The sequence below is a fragment of the Lagopus leucura genome, unplaced genomic scaffold (assembly GCF_019238085.1).
Source record: "Lagopus leucura isolate 7727_CA_CO unplaced genomic scaffold, USGS_WTPT01 Super-Scaffold_100009, whole genome shotgun sequence".
Lineage (NCBI taxonomy): Eukaryota > Metazoa > Chordata > Aves > Galliformes > Phasianidae > Lagopus > Lagopus leucura.
Window position 1 is genome coordinate 25641176 of NW_024962266.1, and position 23169 is coordinate 25664344.

A 23169-nucleotide genomic window follows, 5' to 3' on the forward strand; every position below is an offset into this window, starting at 1 on the left:
AAAACAGTGCATTTAAGATTGCCACTTTTTAGATCCCCAGTATGAGGTTCATGTGAAAAAGCAGTGTGTAATCAATGCTCCAAAGTTTAACGGTACGTTTAAGATCCTGTTTTCCATGGTCCCCACTGATTACTGACTTAATTTGCCTGTTCTCAATCACACAGAGCCCCGGCACCATCCAAATTATATTAAAGAATAATTCTGCCTTTACATTTAGAAATGTTTGCTTTACTTATTTATTTTGCCATCAACATTTTCTTTTTCAGGAGGGTGACAATGTGAGCCTGATTCTTTGTTTTGTTACATTCTGCTACTTGCAATGGGGTCTTTTTGAGGCTATTAGCTGCTAGCAAATTGGCTTTTTCTCCTTCTGACCAGTTTATGAGGGAATTTACAGCATTTAAGTGACCAGCCTTGCAAGCACAGTGCAATGGGGTATCCTTATTGCTGTCTAAGGCGTTAACGGCTGCTCCATAACTCAGCAATAAGTATATCAAGTCACTGTGCCCATATTCTGCTGCAATATGCAATGCAGTCTTTCTCCAAATGTTTCTATCATCAATATTCTTATTTTTCGTTGATGTCAAAAGAATCTTTACAACTTCTGTGTTTCCTCTGATGGCTGCATAGTGCAGGGGAGTACATCCATCCATGTCCTTAACTCCAAGTCTTCCTTTTCTAGCTAGCAGAACTTGAACAATACTGAGATGGCCTCGCAGAGCTGCAGCATGCAGAGGTGTTTTTTTCTCCTTGTCTTGTGCACTGGAGTCAGCATTAGCATTCAGAAGCATCTCCACCATTGTTTTATCTCCCCTTTCACAAGCAAAATGTAAAGGTGATTTTGACTGCTTATCTTTCGCATTAACATTGGCTTTGTGGTGCAACAGCTGTTTGGCAACATCAGCATTGCCTCTTTGACTTGCAGTATGCAAGGGAGAAACAAACTCTTTAGTGACAGCATTAATTTTGGCCCCTGCGCTGACTAACAGGTTGACCAATGCTCCGTTGCTGTGCAGTGCAGCAGTATGGAGTGGGGTTTCACCGGTCTGATTGGTCACATTGGCTTCCATCCCTTTGTGCAGGAGCAGGTTGGTGATGGAGGCAGCCCCAGCCCGAACTGCCAGGTGCAAAGCTGTGTCTGAAGCAGGGGTTTTTATTCCCAAGTTTGCTCCTTTTTCGATTAGAACTTCTGCACATTCAGCCTTGCCCATTTCACACGCCAGGAGTAAAGGAGTGTACTGCATTTCATTGTAGGCATTTACATCTGTACCTCTGTCAGCTAAAGCTGCTACAATACCATGCAAATTTTTCTGTAAAGCTTTAAAAAGAGCTGACTCCATTATGTCCGATGGCAAATCTTTAGAATATTCTAGCAATGTTTTGAAGATGGATGGGTGGTTGCTGTCGAAGGCTCTTTCGGCCACACTGGAATCAACACTGACTCCAGCTTCCAGCAGTGCTTTTGCAGTGTTTTCAAAGCCCTGAGAAACAGCGTAACTGAGAGCTGTCTGTCCTCTCTCATCCTTCCCATCAGTGGAGGCACCACACTTTAAAAGCATTTTTGCCAGACTGCTTTCATCTTTAAGAGCTGCCATGTGCAAAAAGTGATGTACGTTCTCAGTGCTTCTTGCTTCCTCTCTCAGGAACATCTTCACTATGTGACTGTGGTCATTCTGTGCAGCCAGATGAAGTGGTGTCTTGCCTTCTTTATCCAAACTGTACATGTGAGCCCCGCAGCGGAGAAGCACTTTGGCTGCATCACCATGGCCTTTCTCAGCAGCCCTGTGCAGAGGTGTTCTCCCTTTCTGGTCCATCACATCTAGCTGAGCACCTTTGCTGATCAAATATTCCATTATGCTTAGGTGCCCCTGAGAGGCTGCAACGTGCAGAAGGGTTTCATTTGAAGAGTTCAGTGCATTAATATCATTATCTTTCAGGGTTTTCTCTAACTCTGAAATATAACCCTTGGCAGCTGCGTCAAAGATGCCAATATCAGAATGACGTTTTCTAGGTTTTGCTGCTCCTGAAAGCTGAGTTTCTTTTCCTTTCTTCTTAGTAGCCCCTTCGTGTCTTTTTCTTCGAGGACTCTCTCTTTCTTCTTGGTACTGTTCACAGCTCTTTTCAAACCAAACTTTGTCCCTTTCAAGTAAGTATCCTATCAGTTGTCTTCTGGCATCTCTGATGCTTTCGTTTACTTCACTGACATATTTTCTCATCTTGTTATAAAGTTTTGGCTCCACTTGCTTTAAACATGGATAGAAAAAGAGCCTGCAGGCTCGTTCACCTTGAGAAACTAGGATGTCTAAAACTCGAGAGTTCTTTTCTGTTCGTGTCCTGTAGAAACTCATAACCATCCTTTTTTCTGGGGAAAAAATGCCATTGTCTATGAGGCAGCTCAGAAGGTGGTCGGGGTCATTAATGCCTTCTATTAGCTCTTCTCTTTTAGTTCTTAGGACTTCTATTGCATATGGATTGGTAAATAGGCTGGTGGAATGCATGCTCACCTTGATAAGGAAGAAGAGAACGGAACTGTTGTTTAACATCAGAAGTGAAACACAAAGTATCAAAGTGGGGTCACATCACTGCCTGTGAGGTGCTGAACAGCTGCCCAGAGAGGTGCCCCATCCCTGGAGGTGTTCAAGGCCGGGTGGGATGGGGCCCTGCACAGCCTGGGCTGGTATTAAATGGGGAGGTTGGTGGCCCTGCATGTGGTGGGGGCGTTGGAGCTTCACGATCCTTGAGGTCCCTTCCAACCCGAGCCATTCTGTGAATCTTTTTGATAGAACTCTGAACCAGCAATCACTGTAGTTCAATAATACATCTTTAAAGAATGAGAAAGAAACCAAAACTCACCTTTAGTTCTGGAAGAAGTCCCTTGATTTTCTCTGTTCTTCCTCAGCAACACGTGAGGCTCAATAACAAAACAAAAACCCGTGATATGTAAAGATCTTCCATTTGGAAGACTTCTTCCAGACTTTTTAATGCAAAGTTAGGGAGGGAAAAAATGCTTTTGTGAAGCTGATATTTGAATAGCAGATATTGGTTTATCAGGTTCCTTTGGGCCACGCTGTTCTTTGTGGTTCCCAGTTGTCCAGGCTTTTAGACCTGACAAGAGAAAATGGACAGCATGGTTACTGTTGCTGTGTTTGCATACTTGCACAGTGTTAAATGAAGGAGTACCCTTTGCCTGCACTGTAGGTGAAATCTCTGTCATGTAATGAAATAAAACCACGAAGATCCAGATAAAAATGAACTGTGCAGAGCAGCTGATTGTAAAAAGTGTTCCAGGCTTTCCAGGATGAGTTACAACTTTGGTCTGTGAGCTGTATTTAACTTTAAGGCTGTCATTCTTGTGTCTGCCGTCTGTCTGGAGCCTAATTCTATTCCATGAGGTGGATCAAGGTGTGTACAAAACTTTTAAAGTATAATTAAATGAGACTTCAAATCTGTATGTGTAGTCTTCAGTGTGAGTGTGGGACCTTTGAATCGAGCTGAAATTCATTTAACTTACTGGTCACAAAATTCCTCACGGAGAGGAGGAAATATAATAATAACCATCTACGTATTTGGAATGCAATTGAGAGAAATTGAGATGGCAGTTCTGTAAGAGCTAGAGCTGAGTGGTTGGGTCTGGTGCTTTTTAAGGTCCCTCCAACCCAAACCATCCCAGGAAAATATGCTGACAGCTTCACCTTATTTAAGCAAATCGGACATTTTGCCATCTGGGTCTTTTTCACTGCCTTTTCCATTGCATGCTGCTACCTTTGCTTGTATTTTCTTTAACAGTAGGCATAGTGTGACTGATGAGATTTTTAATTTTTTATGAGTTGACTTTATAAGCTTGCATTGCAAAACTTATTCTGTTTTATAAGCTAGATTGCAAAACTTCTTCTTCTTTTTTTTTTTTCTTTTTACAAGAAAGATTTATTGAAGAAATAGCCAAGAAAGGCAAGACTTCTAATATAAGTTTTGAAAGCCAGCCAGTTACAGAGTCAGCAAATTGGACAGCCAATTTAAAAGCCCAGTAACTCCTCTGAAATGCAAAGAGGGGCACTGCCCCAAGGATGGGTAAACTTCTGTCGTTTAGTTAATCATTGTTAACACACAACATGGAAAAGTGTGGTTTGTTGTCAGGAGGTCCAACTGTTCCTATATCTGCTCATGACTCAGTCTGCGAGCTGCAAATTATTTAGTCTTCAGGTCTGACTCATCAAAGTACTTCAGATATATCCATCTCTTGAGTAAAGTAATAGGCCTTACTTAAAGTTTGCTCAGATTGGGTTGTTGTGTCTTCACTGTTATTGTTCCAATGCAAAATAGAGGAAGCAGTGCTTGATTGCACTCACAGTTTTGAGTCCTATCCATGGAGAATGGCGAGTGCTAAGCAGTGTCATGAATACAGCTGGCACACACAGAAAATGTGGAACTCGTGAAAAAAATTAAAGCCATCAACCGTGATATTCCTTAAGAATCTGTTGGTATGGCAGCAATTTCCTAATGTGCAGGAACTGTGCTAATAAACCAGCAGGCATTAAAGGTGCAGTGCCCCTAACCGGCCGTGGGGGGGGACAGCAGAGCCCTGTGTGTGCAGTGGCTGTTTAGAGCCAGTGTGAAACTGGGCTTTTAGAGAATAGTATGCAGCCAATTACTTCGCCAGTTACTGTGCAAATCTTAGTCTGCAAATCGTAATTCTGGATATATTTCTAAAAGCTCTTCATGTGGAGGTGACATGAGGAAATTCTCTGTTAAAACAGGAATCGCGTTCGTCAAGGAAGTTTTAGAAGCTTGTTGTATAGATGAATAAGAGATTAATAACTGGCTGTTTGAAGTATGCTTTTTGTTGATATCTTCAAAACTTATTTACTCTGCTTATTTGGCATATAAATGTTTTAGGGAAAGGAAATATATTAAGGTTCCATATCTGTGTTCCTTTAATTAAGTGCATGAGACCATATATGTGTAGGACTTCCAGGAAGCTCTCCATTAGAAGTCTGAATGGCAAAATTTCTTATTACTAAGCCAGACCTTTGGCATTCTCTATTAACTTTTACACTTATTTGATGTCTGAGAGGCATGAGGAGGTTTGTTTTTTCCCTGCAAAGTACTTCATGTGTCAGTTTTCTTTCCACTGGCATCTTCAGCTCTGCAAATCCAAGGGCTGTTCCTTATTATGTTATTCTAAAAACAAAAGAAAATGGTGGTCTTTGCTTCTGTCTTCTTCAAATTAGAGCACTTTTTAGGGTCTTTGTGTTCACAGTCATGGGGACATAGCAGATGAGCATACATGCATCAAGGAAACTTTGTTTTACTCCAGAAGGACATGCAGTAAAACTCAGATTGGTACTGATGCAGGCTCTGATTCCCCAGTCACTGGGAAAGCTCTGTGCTGTAGGTGTGCTGGTTGTGTTTTGATCATGTGCTGTTGAGATCCCTGCAGAGAGCAGACTGTTATGACAGAAGTCCTGAATAACACATTTAAGCTCTCGCATCATCATTAAATGCAGAAATAATGCTCTCTGAATATATGGTTAGACAGAAAAGACATCATTTATATAAATCTGCACATACTTAGCAATGACTTTGTAGGAGGATGCCAGCTGAGAACAATGTGATTGTTTAGAGCAGGCCTGAAAAAGGGCAGGTGATGCTACTGATAGGAAGGATCTGCAGTTATGTCTCTGCTGAGTGGGTTTCCATTGAGGACCATCAAATGCCTGCTTGAACCCTGCTGTGGCTGCTCTGAGGAACGCAGCTCGAGCCACTTCGTTCATACCTGGAGTCCCAGCTTTGCTGCTTACACGTGTCCTTGGGCAAATCACTTCATCTCTGCTCCCTGTTTACACAAGCATTAAAATAGGAAATTTTTTTCTCCCTCACAGACATGTCCTGTGTGTTCATTAACGGTGGTGCAGTGCTTTGAAGTTACGGAGGGCTTTGAAGTTTTGCTCCTTTGAAGTATTGTTTTCTGACTTCTCAAAGATGAGCGTTTATTTCTTAAATTAACACGTGCCTGTGTTTTCGAGCTTATTTTATATTGCTATGTCATCATCAAGCACACATTTAATTTTCTTTATTTTAATTTCTCAAAGATGAAAGCAGCCAAAAGTACACCTTGCACACTGTTTGACTGCCGTCCGGGATGCAGCTCTCTGGGCCCGAGGATCCTGCAGAGGTCAGCCTTTCTCCAGCCAGCACTGGAGCCTTGCACCGCACTCACTGCCTTCTGCTGGAACCCAGCGACTGCCAGTAACTGCTTGTATTCCCCAGGGCATTTTCTTGATAAAATGGATGGAAAGCCAAACATTAATATCACAGTTTTGCTCACTGCAATATTTTTATATTTCCCAGTGTGGAGTTCGATTTCATTTAAGACAGTTGTTTGCAGTAATGCCAACTGCTTATTAGGAACATATCTTTGCTGTAGAATAACCCATTTCCAAGAGAAAGTAAAGCCAACATCGTTATCTGAACACCGTGAGGAATAGGAAATACATCAGGGTAATCAAGGCATCATCACTATTAAACAGAGCTCAGGAATCATGCTTTGTTTTGGATAATCAGAAATCAAAGTGTGACCTGGCTGGTTGAGGTTGAACTATATTTAGGCATAGTCAGACAGAGAAGCAGCAGTGCTCGAAGTGTTTGTGGTGATAATTAGAATGTACTTGACTTATTATAACACTGGTAGAGAAGTTGACTAGTCAGAATGTCTGCAAGAGAGACAAAGCTTAGCTCTTAGTTTTGCATAAAGAGTAACTGCAGTGAGTTAAGGAAGTCCAAAGGGGAGCTCTGGCACTGAGCGATCTTGTTTGTGTTAAGTCAGGTTTCTGTCAAGAGCGGACCAGGAGATGTGGGGCCTTCCTGGTGCTGGGACGTCTCTGTGCTTTAAAGGGATTTAAATAAGTATTCCATAGGGCAGTGCCACCCTTGGAGTGGCACACAGAGAACATGCGTGCCAGCTGGGGCCTCCTGGAGGGAGGGGAAAGCTGATCCGTCCAGCCTCGTGCTTTGCACCTCAGTCTGGCACACTGGGCTCCCCTCTTATCTCCTGTGCAGCTCACACACTGCCTGCCATAGCTGCTCCTGCAGAGTCCCCTGTGCCAGGTCCTGTCTCTAAAGAGCTGCCTTGCAGGCAGCGCTGCTCCCCTGCCTTGTCCAATAGTCATGAATGCCTCTGAGGTACTAAATAACAATACAGCAGCAGGTATAATAATGTAGACACTTTATTTCCAATACAAGGCACAAATGTTATCCTAACACTTTCCTCAAGTGTAAACACACAAAGATCCTGTAAAGTGCTGCATCTCTACAATACAAAATGTTCTTTTTCCAAAGATGAACGTATTCTTTTCTGCAGTTCCAGTCCTGGGGCGACTCTTAAGAGAGCAGCACACATCAGTAACGTGCCTCTGGTGGCCTTACATGCTGATAGGACTGACTGTGGATCCGGATTGAACTGTGGATACAAGGCTTCATAGGCATGAATCACCCAAAGTGAGGACTAGGATTGGTTTTCTTGTCCAGTGTGAATTAGTAAGCTTTCAGAAGAGTGACCAAATAACCTTGAAGGCTTTTTTTACAGTTTAGTTTTGAATAATCAGATGTAGGTGTTTTTCCATAACTTTCCATGGAATTCCTTGCCAGGTATTTTTCCAAGAAGCTGCACAGGGGAGGTAGAAGGAAGAAAGCTTTCTACTTCAGCTTCACAGAGCTAAGGGAAAGCAGCGTGCTTGTTTTGAAATGTAATAAGGAGAATTAAAATTGCTCTGAAACAAACAGGAGAATTGTTACTGATGACACGATGAAATTTACATCCTGCAAAGATCAAAAAAGAAAAAGGATCATTTTTTTTTCTGTTGACTATCATGAGCAGTGTGCTTCTATATGTACTTATTCTGCAGAAATCTTTACTGTCACAATCTTAATTTAAATTTTAGAAACTAACTCTATTAGCTTTTATGGAAAGTTGTTATTCAAATCACTAACGCTAAATGCACACGATGTAAAAGCACTGTTACTAAATGCTGAGGCATCTTCAAGGATCAGCAAACTGGCTTTCTTTTCTACTTTTTTCTTAACAGGCAGATTTTTTTACATTTTTAAACAGGCCTTTGTGGTTTGGAGTTGGGAACGCACACTTAGTCAGTGAAATCTTACAGAAGGAAATGCTCTGTGGAAGTTCTTCAGCTGCCCCCCATAGGCATGGGGCTGCTCCCAGAAGGTGCCTATGGCAGTGCCACCAGATCTCCCACAGAAGGCAGCTGTATGCAAGCAGAATATTGCTTGTACCCATTAGAAAGTGCTGCAGAGATTAATGGAGACTAATGTGACTTTGAAAGGAAATGATGTTTTGCTACATCATAAAGCAGTTTTAATTGCTGTTATTTATTAAGTTACTACAGTTAGATGTCAGGCATCAGACATAGCACAGACGTGTACCTAAACAATGTCTTGCCAATGAAGTCTACCTATGCACACACTGAAATTTTACTCTCTCTGAGGAATCCATTTATGTATATAAATTGTATTTGTTATGTCAACAGAATTTTCAACTCCATTTATTTTAGTTCCACCGTTGTTGTTTTTCCTGAATGTAAAGAAATAGAAAACTTCTGAATTAGGTGTGGAAAACCACCCCAAGCTTCTCTTATTCTGTTAAGAAGAACGAACTCATAATTACTCTGTAAAAAAGGCAGAGCATTTTCTGTTGTCAACAATTTTCTGAGTTAGTGGGGGTAAGTTGGAGGTTGTAGTAACACCACCAGTAGGAAAAAGCTACTGCTGAGAGCAGATAGCAGGGACTGGGGGCTCAGCCGTTCCCCCTTCAAGTTGCTTGAAGGCAGCTGGAACACCTGGACCTGGAGAAGCTTCTCTGCATCTCTTGCTTCTTCTACAGTTGTCATCTTAGTCCTCCTTGATTTCCATTTTTTAAGTTATCACAGAATCACAGAATGGCCTGGATTGGGAGGGACCTCAAGGATCATGAATTTCCAACCCCCTGCCACACGCAGGGCCACCAACCTCCCCATTTAATACCAGCCCAGGCTGCCCAGGGCCCCATCCAACCTGGCTTTGAACACCTCCAGGCATGGACGGGGCATCCACAACCTCTCTGGGCAGCTGTTCCAGCACCTCACCACTCTCATAGCAAAGAACTTAAAGAACTTAATATTCTAGCTTTGATTCTTGTCTCTTTTCCTGTTAACTTTGAAAATGGTTCCTATATTCCCTGATCCCCGAGTTATTCATTGTGAATCCTCTAGGTCACTCTCTTGTCTTTGATACTTTTTTGGATCCAGAATTCTATATTTAGAGAAATAGTAAGTTGATATCAGCCTGGCTGTGTCTCCTTGTGTGCCAGCATCTGTATTCTTAGCTCCAGTTCAGAAAATGTGGAAGTCTGTATTTAAATACGGCGAGGTGCTTGAGCAGAGGGTAAGTTTGAGTTCCAAGAGCCTTAGTAAAACATGAGCAGTTCCTCTCTTTTTGAATTCAGTGCTATGCTTAAACATGAAGGGTCTGATTGCTGCACTGAATCAGGACCTCGGCCTTCCTCCTGTCTGCTTCCATGAGAAACACTTGTGCTGATTTGGGTAGCTCCCTAAATCACAAAAGCCTGACAACTCCTCCAGATTCATGGCGTTTGCTTCCCTTGGCATATCCCAAAACATCCTTCTCTGTTCAGCTGCACCTGTGATATTCTGGCAGCGCTCTTTGTTCCCAAGCCATTATGTCTTCCTACTCAAATTTCCATTCAAAGAGTGATTCATCCAGCAGGGGAAAGGCATGACCCAGCTGCCCCCTCAGTTTCCATCGTTTTGCAAATCAAACACACTCTCATCTGAACCAGAGCTTTCATTTCAGACCTCTCTCTTCTCATTCCTTAAACTGCTTCTTATTCCTTATTCCTGTAGTGCTTGCTGTGAGCACAGAAATGTTTGCTGTACCAATAGGTTTCCTTTGGTCACAAGAGCAACAGAATCATATCAACATGGATTGTCTTTCCTCTAGGAATACTTTTTTTTTTTCACAGCAGATGATGGTTGTTACCTGTACCAGAGCTACTGTGTGGACAAAGCATAAGCTTGACTCATTATGCCAGCATCCTTCTTTGTTTTTTTAATAATAGCTTTCATGCTCTTAATGTTTAGTTCTAATGTCCAGCTGGAGAAAATTGCACACCTCTGCCAAAAGCCTCTGCAAGAGCTGCTTACTCTTCAATCATTCTTTCTAATACTTCTGTTGTTTTCCATTGTCCCCTGTGCTACTTGCCTCTTATTCCTTTGAACGCTATATTAAACCTTTCTAAAGACTCCTCTTCAACCATTTTTCTTCTGTCATCAAATCCACCTATTTACAATTCTGCCTCCTTTACTGTGCAGTAGAAGTGCTTCCTATCTGAGAAAGGGGTTTTGTTTGCTTGTTTGTTTGTTCTTATTCCCTTACCTAAATAGCCATTCTAGGTTTACAGGACTCTCAGGGATAACGCTGGGACTCCTGCCAGCTGACATAGCTGTTGCTGAAGTGGTATCTGGAGCCATTGCCTACCTGTAGGTCTGTTTTCTGCTGTCATGGTTCCCAGTGAAGCAAAGTCTTTGGCTCAATACGTATATACCATAATATGCAGAGATCAGTAATGTTTCCCCCAGGGATTTTAAAAGACTCAGATTAAGGAACATAAAGTGATTTCTAGGAAGTTCTTGCACAGTGAAGAGAAGAGCTGAATAATCAAGCTTATTTTTACCTTGTGTCATAAGAGCAGGGAAAGCTTCATTTCAACTAAGTGTTAATATAGCACTGTGAAAATAGGATCAGTGTGACATTAAGAAATGAAGGAAGGGATATTGTTGTGACAGCTCAAACTGTATTCATTTCACGTTTAATTCAATAAAATACCCCTATTTTAAACCTATCTGAGAGTTATGTGATTATGAGATCTTATTATGAGATCTTACGAGAGAATGCAGAGCAAGCTCTCTGAAGACTATATACAAAGTCTATTTGCTAGAAATACTGGCAAATGGAGGAGTTTTGAATTGGGACCTGTGTTTTTTCCAACAGGTTGCGTTGCTGCTACATCAGTATGACTTTCAGTTTTGCAAGGATTGGCACCGGACCCATCAGAATAGTTGTCTGCTCCCCCCTTCCCCTCTGTTACTCACTGGCATAATTTCCATCCAACAAAGCTTTTCAAAAATAAGGAAGGAAAAGTCCTTCCTGTACAAGCTTCCTGTGGATCCCATCCAGATAGAAGGGACTTGTGTAAACGCTTGGCAGGCAGTCCCAGCATATGCCACTTAGTGACTTCCTTTTCTTCTGCTGCCATTCCACGTACGGAGAATGAATCTGAAAATCAGAGTCGTGTTCATTCATTTTCAAGTAAGAAATTGTAAATGGTAAATTTCCTATCTGTGTAGAACGCCCGCATTTTAAATTAAAAGTTTTGAATGCTGACAGCATTAGTCATAGGAAATCCTGTATGAACATCCAGCACTTAAGTTGGACCTTCCCCTGGATCACACCATAGAAGGAGTTGACAGGAAAACTTTCTGTTACTTTTAAGTGCTTGTTTTAACCCTTTATCTACCATCTGGTAGAACAGAGCTTTTCTTCTGGAGCCCATTTCCTGTCTTTTTGTGATCAAAATAGTATTGGAAATCTATATATTTCAGTGCTATTTTTTGTTCTGTATTTTAATAATGTATTGGTAGGATTTGGTAGATGTGTAAATATATGTATGCACCTCTCCCACCCCCAACGCCCTTCAGTGCATGGTATTCAGAAGGAAATAAATATGCTTTAGAATATTCTATTGGATATCAGGGAATCTGCTTCTAATAGCAGGATGTACAATTTCCTCATAATTGCCCACATATCGCTTGTTATCATACCAATATATGACATAAAATGTTACATGCAGTATAAGTATTTAAAAATGTTTGGTGCAAGGTTTGTTTTCACAGAAGCCCAGTAAGCCAAACAGCTCTGCTGGGGCAGTCTGCTGCTTAACCCTTTACCTTCCACAGCCCTCTGCCCCTGGGCCACAGCTTCAGTACCAGCACATCTTACAGATTAAGGAACAGGGTTTCACCGTGATGCTGGAAGGACAAATATTGACTTGCACACTGTCAGCTTCAAGCAAAGTGTATAGTTCAGTGAGATGGAAAGCTAGAAAAGGCAGCATCCCTTTGTAAGCTAAGCCATAACATGGACGAGGCATGAAATAACAAATGCAGCTATGTTGCATGGCATCATCTTCACATTACTGAGGGATCCAAATGTGATCGTTTCTGTGCCTTCATTTAGAAGAAGCCATCCCACAATGGGTGTTTAATCTCCTATTAAAAAACAAACAAACAACAACCCCCCCCCCAAAAAAAAAAACCAAAAACCTTCCAGTTTTCATTTTCACTAAGTGGGAAAATCCCACACATGTTGAGTTATTGTGTAACAGCTGGCTTCAATTAAGAATCCAGGCTTCACACTCTGGGATTCCTCTCTGAAGTATCAAATAATGCCGGCGTTCAAGATTAGGATGAGGCTCGTGACTTTGGGCATGGCAAACATATATTAGGCAAATGAACTGAAAGAATCAGGTTTTTTGTAGTACTGAGAAGCCTTTCATAGTTCTCCAGTTTTAGATCAAAGTATAGCAATGTTTAAACATAGCTTAATTTATTTTAATTAATGAACCAAAATATATTTGAGTATATAATCATTTATAGGCTTTAGAGTAGGCAAATACTGATGACTGACAAAGAAATGAGAAGGTATTAAAGTACTCAGAGAGTTTGCTTCTGTTCTGACTCTTCTCATTAATTTAAACAGCCTTTAATATATTTGGGGGTTTCAGTACTATAAACTCTCATTTTTTGTTGTGTTGTGAAAGTGACCATTTTTATGGCTACGTGGAGACCTTCTGCTTTCACCTCTTGCAGTGATATTGTCTGACATTATATCAGCTCAACCTTAGAAACAGTGAGGAATTTGCTTCTATTTTTGAGTGTTAATTGCTTGATCTTGGTTGTTCCTGTTTCTCCACAGTGGTACAGGACAAGGAGTTTTATTTCATCTGAGTGCCCTTTGATCATACTGCTATTACAGAAGTTAGACTCTCCTAAAGGACAAGGACAGCAATGCTATGCTTCTCACAGGTTGGCAGGCCTGCACTTCTGTGGCTGCACTGCACAGTGCACTCCCAAAGGGGATAACATTAGCTTTTGCTTCTTAGATCAGACTGCAGACCTGTCAAAACACTTATAACTAAATTTCAGGAGAGAATGCCATAAGAAAGACCACAGAAAACCAGGCATTACTGTTCCTAAACTGAGATGCATATGTTCTTAATTTGCAGCAGATTTAGGGATTGAGCTGTTTCTAACAGAAAAAGAGTAACTGCGTTACATCTTCCATTCCCTGAGCTCATTATGTTATTCCTTTTGTCATTTTATTTTGTCATTGTTACCTTTTGCAGTTGGATTGGAGAAGTAACTGGCTTTGCAAGTAGATACCATACATGCTGAGAGTAAGAGCATTCCATGAACCCAGATGCCACATCCAGCCCACAGGCACGTAACCGTGGAAGAAAGAACAATTGACATTAAGCTAAAAAGCAAGCCTTTCTCATATTGCCAGTCTGGCATTTCCTGTGCAGTGAAAAACACAGAAGCAATTTCTGCATGTAAGAATGATAAAACAGCGAACAGAGGGGGCCGGGGAAATGGCTTGTAACAAGTTTTGGGTGTGCCGATATATTTTGTAAGTAAATTCAAAACAGGCATGGAAGCCAACATCAGGAGCATGTGCAAGGAATTCCATTTATAAGACTTAGAATAATAACCTCGCTGCCCTCTTAAATAATTTTAAATATATATGCACAAAGTTAGTCATCTCACAAAAAGCAGTTTCATATAAGCAGGTATACTAAGGACTCAGTTCCCAAGTCAAGTTAATGGGTGCAGGAAAATTGTTCTCTGTGAAAGTCAAACCACGTTTTATAGCTTTGTCCATATGGGAAGTTGAGCTTGTTTAACCAAAAGCGTGAATGAAAATTAAGTTATAAAACTGGTGCAAGATGTGCCTGGGCATTTTTGCAGTATAATTGAAGTTGGGAAGAATGAATTAAAGAGTTCTGTCTCAATCCCTGGTAGTTTGGAGGTTGCCAGCGATCCCTGTTTCTCAAACAAGAAGAGAGTATGATTTTGAAAACATGCTTTCTTCACAGTATTTATCAGTGGTCTGATTTCCAGAGCTGCTATTTCTACCCAGCATCTTTTGGATTTGGGCTAGTTTTTGGTAACTGTCAGTCGTTATCTTGGGAAGAAAAGAACCAAAGCAGGCAACCTTATTGTTACTTTTGCAAAAGTACATGGAAGTAACAGCTATTCATAGTGGTGAAGCTCAGTCAGGGGCACTTCCCTTAATATGCCACACTTAGCTGCACTGGGGAGGGCACGAGTGGCAAATATAATTCACAAGTCTCTAACCAAGCTGAAATATTACAAGCCCAGCTGAATCTGCATAGTTGAATGGTGGTCCATTTTTCACAGCCCTGAGAACCAATGTGGTGGGAAGTTAGATAAAGATGTACTGCTTCCTGCAGGGCTGCACTGGAAAGATATGGGTTAGAAAATCTCTGCTTAAAGGAGAAGGAAACTGGACCAAGACCACTGAATTCTGTTTATTTTCTGTCATCTAAAGAAGGAAACTTTGCTGTTAACTTGCCAAGGGCTTGCTCTGGTCAACGACCTTGTTGCAAGCTAACTGTAAACTCTTGTACCAAAGCCAGCTATGCTTCATGTATAGCCTTGTATAGTTTTGTTTGTTTGTTTTTGTGGATAAAAGTACTTTGTTAAATAACTTGAATATTCATATTTAGAAATTGTCTCCTTCAATCAGAAAACAAGGAGAGCTGGCAATCTGTTTGACAGCAGATCCAAACAAGAGATGCATTTGGCCTTGAGAATTACATTTCCTTTTCTCCCCTTTAGGTATTTGGGTCAGACTCTATGTGTTTATTCAGTGTGATAAGGATCATATCTTGACTGAGGCCCAGACATAGCAAGGGAGGGTTTGTAATGAATCTTGTTGTTAATTACTTCTTGTAAGGAGTTTTGAACGGTTAATGTTTTGAATGGTAAAGGGACACCTTGCTGTTTGTAGATGGGGAAAATGGTGTACTTTTGGTGTGTGATGCAGTAGAATAGCATTTTGTGTACAGAAATTCATTCATCATTACCACATGATGGTTATGAACTTTTCTGTTCAGAAGAAGGAAAGGCCTCCTTTTTCTAATCAGGTAAATCAGACCCAGGTTTTGTCCTATCTGACCAAAAGCCTTTCAGTTAAAGAACCAGACAGCTGAGTTGTGGGTACTCCCAGCTTGCTATTTCATGTACCCAGCTCACTCTCTGAAGATGCATGCACTGTTGGACTCTGTTAAGTCCAAAGAGAGCTCCTGGTGTCTCCTAACCTAGAAAACTCACTGTCAGAAGTTAAACTGAATAAATCCTGACCCATGCCTTTGAAGTGCTATGGCTTTGTTTCAAGAGGAACTTTCCTTATTTCACTTCTCAAGGTAAAAACAAAACAACCAGAGTTTGTACAGGGAGAGCAGCAGCTTGCAATTTTTACTAGCGTTAAAAGTTCCAAAACTACTTTTGGACAGAAACAAAAATGAGCTTTTCATTCAAAAGCTGCCAAAGTGCTTTGATTTGTGGTCACACAGAGGTCAGAAACTTAGAGAAGTTTCTCCAGGTAATCTCTAACTTCTGTAGTGCAGGGCTGCACTTTTCAACCTCCTGCTAATCCTTCTAGTGGAGATTCAACGTTTCTGAAGTCACTTCTTTTCAGTGTGGCTGCTACCTGCATCACTGTGTGAGTTTGAATGGCAACATTCAGTAGATAACTGCATCGTGCATGTTTTCATGCCTTAGCTGAGACACAGGAAGCACAGTAACAGTCCTCATCCTCATTAGTTTGGCATCCTGGATGCAAATTCAAAGCTCATAGATGCTGGGTTTTGAACCGTAGTGTCCTCTGAAATAGCTGGGGTTATTCTGTGGTCACAATGATGCAGGATCTCCCACTACTTGCAGTGGTTGCTTTAAGATCTAAGTGAAGCAGCTAAAATGCATCGATTTGAGAAGGTTTGCATGATTGCAGGTTCCATCTGAAGTCTTTTCTGGCTGCTCCACCATTTACACAAAAGCTCGTGCTGCAAGGCTCCGTGCAGTGCGTTCCAGCACTGTTTGCTTTTGAGCTCCATCTGCTGGAATTGCGTCTCATTTCCCACATCTTTGGTGTTATTGTGCTGCAATTTCACAGGAATTCTTTTAAATTTGAAAGAGAATAAAGAAGAAAGGTCAGTTTGGAGGAGTTTCTAGCAAATTTTTGGTCCTTTTGTTTATGGAATTAACATAAAAATTGCCTGGAGAATTCAAGGCTAGAAACACAAAATAACTGTGGGACAGAAGAAGATAAATGTTAATTCTTCCTCTGCTCTCATCCACAGTTAGTTCTGAGGTATTTTTGTGTAGATTTGGATTAATCACGTCAGGTCAGAACCTACTCAATTCTGCCTTAAGACTTCAATAATAGGTTACTTTCTTCACTCATTTTCCTTAATTAGTTTCCTGCCCAGTGTCTGCTGTTACTCTATGGCTAAGAAAGTCATCATTGTTTTGAATATTCAGTTAACTTTTTAAAAAGCTCTGTTTTCCCACTGCGACTGTTTTCTAGTATTTGGAATACTTAAGGGACCTAGTTTGATTTATGTAGTGCCATCATTCCTTAACAAAACATGTACTGCAAAGAGTAATGTGTGAAACTGGAAAAGAGAGCCCAGGTGTGCATAGGTAATCAGAGGCTATCATGGTAACTGAGGCGATGACTTCTTACAAGTTCTCTTTGTAAGAAGCACCAGCTCTGCTCCGAGAATATATTGTGATGTCGATGTCAGCAATAATACGTACGTGTGGAATTGGGATGGCCTCCACCCTCGGGGGCAGGCAGTGCTGTTGGCAGTGCGTGCAGTTTGTAGAAACAAGAGCACATCTCTGGAATGATCACCTTCCCACAATGCGACCCACCTACATTTTCCTTTTCTTCAGCTGGAACACGAATACCATCTTCCCTCTCCCTGTCCCATAGCTGATGTTAATAAGACGTATTCTGTTTCATAATGGATTTGTGTACACAATAATGTCAAATATTATTCCTTACCGTCCATCTGTTCATTAGCAGCATTTTGCATTCACTTATGTTGTTTGTAACTTTTTTTAATAGAGAAACTTTGCCTGAACTGGTTTAATTTCTAGTTGTTGGTAAATCTACGCTGTTTTGTACCTGTCTTGGGAATAGGAAGGAAGAGATGAAAAGCAGGGAAGGCATTCACCTTGGTATCAAAGATAAATGTTCTGGTTTTTCAGCTCTGCCATGTGCTTCTGGCCGTGGGACACCTCGCTCCATGCTGTAACTACTCCAGGATGCCCAAGCTTGCTCTGGCCTGAGCCGGTCCACCCGCCTCCGCAGGCTGCTCATTAATGCTGCCCAGCTAATAAACCTGCAGCCTGGCTCAGGTTATTCAGTGGGCAGAGTGCCGTGCTGATCCAGCTGGACACACCTTCCAGTTCTGCTGCTGGTTCAGGCTTCACACTGCCCTGTGCAGCCTCTGCATGTGCTGCACGATGCTAGATAAGCGATGTAAGCCTGCTGTACAACCAACCCGGCTGCCTGCAAATTAGATTCTCTGCTTCCTCCGCTGCTGGGAGGATAGGATCATTAATGCATATGCAGCAATGTACTTTATTGAAAGGCTTATTTACTTTTTCAGAAAACAATTATCTTAATGGATTCCTTAGGCTTCTGCATGAGACAAAACTGTCAGTCTGGTTTCCACGCAGGTTTAGAGGAATAGTGATGGCAGGTTATTAGTGAATAGTGAATAGGAACAGTGATGGCTGTGCGTCTTGGCGGGTTCCTATAATTCTATAGGAAATTATGGCATCTCATCTCATCTTCATCATTAAGTGGGTACACACTGCCTGAATGCACACTGGTACTGAAGTGCTGTATTTTGAGGTCAGTATTTTTTGACCTGCGGAGAATTGAGCAACTCAAGGATGAAGGACTATGTCAATAACTGCTACAATGCTCTGACATTAAATCTGGCTGGCATCTAACACTTCTCCACTGGAGTAAGTTGGATGGTTACTATTGTTTCTGTAGTGACAAGTACTTTGGATTTAGAATTATTCTGTCCTCCTCGCAGCTCACTTCAGTTCATGGGATAGAAGTGTGAGGAGTTGGTTGTTTTTGTGCAGACCCAAGTTCTAATTAATATTTCTGTAGCCCAAACATGTTGTTCTGATTAGAGGCTCTTTGCCTAGGCATTTCGGTGTAGCCTGCCCTGTTTGAAACCCTGCCTTTTTCTGACTTCACTTCCTGAATCCGCTGACAGCACTCACAGCCAAACAAAATACATGCTCACAATGCTGTTATTTGCAAAATATTCCCTTGTGAGTACAGCTGGGGCAACAAAAAGAGTTTCTAAATCTCAAAGAAAATGGACTTTTCCTTATAGAAGTAAGGCACACAACGCATTAGGCAATTTTAATCTCAAGTTAAGTAGGTGTGAAAACTTTGCATTTCACCACATATAAACGCATGCATGTCTTTCAGTACAGTCATGCTTATTGATCACCAAGTGATCTGGTAATCCACTAGGAGTGCTGGGCTTTAATCTGTTCTGAAGTGCACCAGACAGAAACAGGCTCACATCCCACCACACTGTTTACAAAACAGACGGAGGTGGAGGTAATGTAAACTTACTTTGCCCCACGTCAGGCTCGATCCTCAGACATGGGATATAGGAAAGGATTCGTGCTACGTCCTCCCTGTCTCCTTGTGAACCTGTGTGACTGGCACTGAATACCACAGCACCTCCTGGGCTGGGCCTGGGCAGGTAATTGCGTGTCTGCCGAACCAGCAGCACTGTTACTCAGTAACTTTTTTTGCCAGTGCTTCAGAATGTGGAACTGGAGAGAGAAAACTTCTAACTGCGGTGCTAAGTGCCTGTGTGCGCGTAGAAGGATAGGGTGGAGCAGACTGTCACTCAGCTGTATTTAATTAACATAGTATTTTATATAATGTATTTATTTTTTGCGTAATTAGGTGATTAAGCAAAATGCTTGCTAGTAACATCTATTCCATAACCCAGCACTATGGAGAGTTGAACAGGCACCTTTGCAGGTAATTAATCTCCTTGCCCTGCTTATTTTGCTAGTTGGCACTTGCTTAAATCCCTGTAAAACCACACCCAGCAGTGCTGTGCATTATCCCTCTGCTGTCTATTCCTACATATGGTCAAAATCAACTTACCTTCCGGGTTGCTGACATCAGCAAAATGTGCTCTTGGCAAACTACAGTATCCTCCTAGTAACCCTTTGTTTGGTTGGTGTTGTTACAAGAGTATTCCTCTGACAGCAGCAAACAGCATCTAAACAGTGCTGGCCCCCACGCTTGGGTTACGATGTAGGATACTGCCACAATATCACATTCTACCCGTTAAAACAACCCTTATCATTAACTCCATACAATTTGGGCAGAAGAAAAAAAAGTCAAAAGAAAGATAATTCCGTGCTTCCTGTGAGGAACTGATGTTTGCATGCACTTCAGTTGGAAGTTTCAGGGTATCTCTATGCTGACAGTAAGTGGTCTGCTCTCAGCACTCTGTGATGCAACCTTACACATGGCTGTCACTGCAGATAAACATATTTTTTTTTCCTTAGAATATGGATTAGGGTTGTCTAAAAACCTTAATAACATTACTTTACTAGTAGTTAGTCTGTAATATTTTCTGCTTCTGCTCTTTGCTATTTGGCCATCAGCATCAAACAGAACATCTGCTCTCTCCTCATATTTGTAGCTATTGAAGCAAATGAATTGGGTGCCGCATGTTGGAAAGCGTGGCATCAAAATCATTCCCCCCACCAGTTGAGTAGCATGTCTCTAAGGTAGATGTTTACATTGTTGCACTAAGAAACAAGATTATATTAAAAATACATGGGAAGCACCAGAAAAGTTGCCATCATGTCTTTTCACTTCCTGCTACGTTGTTTTCCCAGTTTTCCTATTGCTAAACAGAACCTGCAGTAACAGCTGAAAGGATTTCAAAGACAAGTTTTCTGTTTTTGTTTTTTTTTTCTCCTCACCGACAACAGCATTTTCACAACTATAAACAGATTGCCTTTTACTGTGGAAAGAGCACACAGGAATGAAGGTGAATATTTCTATTTTTGAAGTCTAGAGCACTTTTGTTAAAAAGAAAAGCAAACAGCCTCTTGCCTGATCCTGCTTGAGGGCATTAGCTTAATAAAAAGCATGCAAGAGCACAGGCAGCCAGCTACAAGTGCAGAGCAGTCTCACACACAGGCTTCCTACCATCTAAAGCCTGCCTAAAGCCGAAGTCAGCTGCCCCAGCAGGGCCACTACAATACACAAGCACTCCTCTCAGGCTAAGGTTAGCAACTGCAACTCCAAGACAACTCAAAAAGTTCTGTTTGTTCAGTGCTCAGGATCTGGTTTCCCCCCCTCTGTCTCCTCCTCACACGTTCTCCAGGACATGCCTGTAGTTACAGAGCGAGTTTAACACAATCCCTGCCCTTTAGAGTTCAGCATAAAGGGTGTTTTCCTAACTCCCGTACTGGCAAAAATAATAATAAGAAGAAGAAAAAAGTGTGAGGAGGAAATGCATTTTAAGTATTTTATTTTTCTTAAATATAATAGAACCTTCTAGATTTTTTTTTTCCAGAAACAGAAACATTAAAAAAATTATACTTTATTACAAATGGTAAACTCAGAGTGCTAAAAAAAAGCCTCTTATTTACAAACAATACTGGGCAGTACCCAAATGAACAACATAAAAATAACTTACAAAGTCATGAAGTAGTTTATTGACATTAATCAACTTTCATAAAATAAAATAAAAAAGGATATGTACATACACCATTTACTTGAAGGCAGGCAGAACAGTTCTTGTTTGTTTATCAGCCTCCCACAAACCTCCCTCCCGCCTTTTTTTTTTTTTCTTAAGGAATACTACATAAAGCAATCTACAGTTTCTATTGCAGTTTAACCTTTAATACTGAATGATCATCGAATGTTAGGTCCATGCAGGTCTTGGTCAATGTTAAACGAAGATCTGACGCCTCATCAGAGCAGGAACAGCACTCCTCGGAGCGGTGCTGGCTGCTTCACCAACTCAAGCTGAAGGCTCGCCAGTCTTTCCACACATGCGCTTTGCAGCACGCAGGCAGGACTCGCAGCCTCTCAGCTTTTACCGTGAGCTTTACGCGGCCGCCGCTTTTGGTTTGTTGTTTAGTTATACCACAACATCACAGTTCCTATTTAAGTCAGTCTCTTCAAAACGTTTGCAACTGTTGTGTTAGCATTAGCTGGCACCCGCTGTTGACATGGTTCATGACCTTCTGCTTAAGCTGTGCAACCTGTTCTCTGAGCATGTTGGCAGTGGATGCCAGCTCTGAGTTCTGGGCTTTCAAAGTTTTCACTTTTTCTTCCAACCTGGCAATCCTTTCCAACTTCCTTTTCCGGCATTTGGACGCCGCAATTCTGTTTCTCATGCGTTTTCTCTCGGCTTTGATTCTCTCCTGCGACTCCATGTCAATAGGGGACAGGGGAGGGGTTTCCCCCGGCATTTCAGGTACAGTCTGAGGCTCTTCTTTCAGAGCCTGAAGCCTGGGATGCTGCACGGGCATCTGGGGGTTTATGTGATGCTGCGGCGCGTAGCCCATGCCGTTGGTGTTGTAGTTGGGTGCGGAGTTGAGCGCGTTGGGGTTGAAGTTGCTGAGATTGGCGTACACTGGGGGCTCGCTGTGCAAACTCGTGTTGAAGCTGCCGCCGCCAGCCATGGAGGACACAGGTGCCATGCCACCGCTGACAGGTTGGGCGGCCGAGGTGACGCTGGGCAGCGTGTTCTGGTTGTGCAGTTCCGCCAGCGCTCTCACAAAGCCTTCGGCGAAGCCCTCTTGCTCGTCGGTAACGTTCTTGGGGCAGAGGAACTGCGTCGGGGTCGGCGTGGTGGTGATTAACCCGTTGCTGGACTGGATGATGAGCCGCTCCAGCTCCGGGGAGGCCAACTTCAGCAGCCCCACGTCGGGGGAGGTGAGGATGTCGGCGTTCTTGTTCCTCAGGTGCGGCTTCAAGCTGCTGGCCGGGTCGGACAGGTTCAGCGTCATGCTCTGCTTCAGCACCTTGGCGTTATTATATCCATAGCCGCCGCTCTCCGGCGGCGCGAAGCTGGCGTTCAGGGCATCCTCGTAGAAAGTAGGCTCCATCTTTGCACTCATAGAACAGAGCCCGCGGAGTGGCGCCGGGAGCCGCGGCAGCGCGCTGGAGCGTCCCGGCCGCCGCCCCACAGCGCTCCCGGCCGCGCGGGTTGGGGTGAGGAGCGCGCGGAGCCTTACTTCTAGCCGGGACGCCGCCGCTCCTCCCGGCGCGGGCCGGGCCCGCCGGGCCTCGCCGCGCTTCCCGGGCCGCCTCGCCGCGCTTCCCGGGCCGCCTCGCCTCGCCGCGCCGCCGGGCCGGGCCGCTCCTGCCGCCGCCGCCGCGAGTACTTCCCGGCTCCGCGCTGCCGCTCGGCCCTGCCCGCTCCGGCGGCTGACTCAGTCGCGCTGCCGCCCGCCCGCCCCGCGCTCTGAGCCCGCTCGCGGCGTGCAGCCCTTCACTTATCAGCGACCGGGAGCCCGCTAAAAATAGCCCATGATGTCACCCCGCGGGCTCCCCATTGGCTGCCGCCGCCTCTCCCGGGGGAGGCGGGCCGCTGGCCCGGCCCGGTGCATAGCAGCCGGTCGCCATGGCCACCCCACCCCTAGAAGCTTCTCAGCGCCGGCGCGGGGCCTTGTGGGATGAGGTAATGCTGGCGGCGGCCCGGGGCATTGTGGGCTGACGTATTGTTTTTGAATATCTGGTTACCGCGTCTCGAGCTCGAGCGGGGTTGGCCGCTGTCGGCGCCTCCTCACGGTCCGTGTACCGCCCGCCCGCCGCCGTGCCGGGGTGCAGCACTGCCGCCCCGCGCCGCGTCCCCCGCCCGCGCATTGCATTGCATCGTGTTGCGTTGCATCGCGTCGCGTTGCGTTGCGTTGCCGCGCG

General features: G+C 43.2%; 3 protein-coding genes across 5 annotated transcripts in view; 1 reads left to right on the plus strand and 2 right to left on the minus strand.

Moving 5' to 3' along the window:
- FGGY (FGGY carbohydrate kinase domain containing) overlaps nucleotides 1–23169 on the plus strand; it is a 276519-nt gene that overhangs the window by 867 nt on the left and 252483 nt on the right. The window contains exon 1 of one of the 3 annotated variants that reach the window (XM_042873306.1): nucleotides 22865–22930. The exons of the other annotated variants lie outside the window; for them this stretch is intronic. The gene's annotated coding sequence lies outside the window, so the exon portion shown is untranslated. Of the gene's footprint in view, nucleotides 1–22864; nucleotides 22931–23169 lie in introns of those variants that run through there. 3 annotated transcript variants of the gene reach the window in all.
- On the minus strand, nucleotides 237–2498 carry LOC122181085 (CARD- and ANK-domain containing inflammasome adapter protein-like). The gene has a single exon (XM_042873302.1). The coding sequence runs from the start codon at nucleotides 2496–2498 to the stop codon at nucleotides 237–239; it is 2262 nt and encodes a 753-aa protein (XP_042729236.1).
- Nucleotides 20928–22436, minus strand: JUN (Jun proto-oncogene, AP-1 transcription factor subunit). Its single transcript, XM_042873312.1, has one exon. The coding sequence runs from the start codon at nucleotides 22365–22367 to the stop codon at nucleotides 21423–21425; it is 945 nt and encodes a 314-aa protein (XP_042729246.1). The 5' UTR covers nucleotides 22368–22436; the 3' UTR covers nucleotides 20928–21422.

Bases quoted from the DNA above. Each gene is read 5' to 3' on its own strand.
- LOC122181085 (XM_042873302.1), bottom strand. From the start codon at position 2,498: ATGCATTCCACCAGCCTATTTACCAATCCATATGCAATAGAAGTCCTA.
- JUN (XM_042873312.1), bottom strand. From the start codon at position 22,367: ATGAGTGCAAAGATGGAGCCTACTTTCTACGAGGATGCCCTGAACGCC.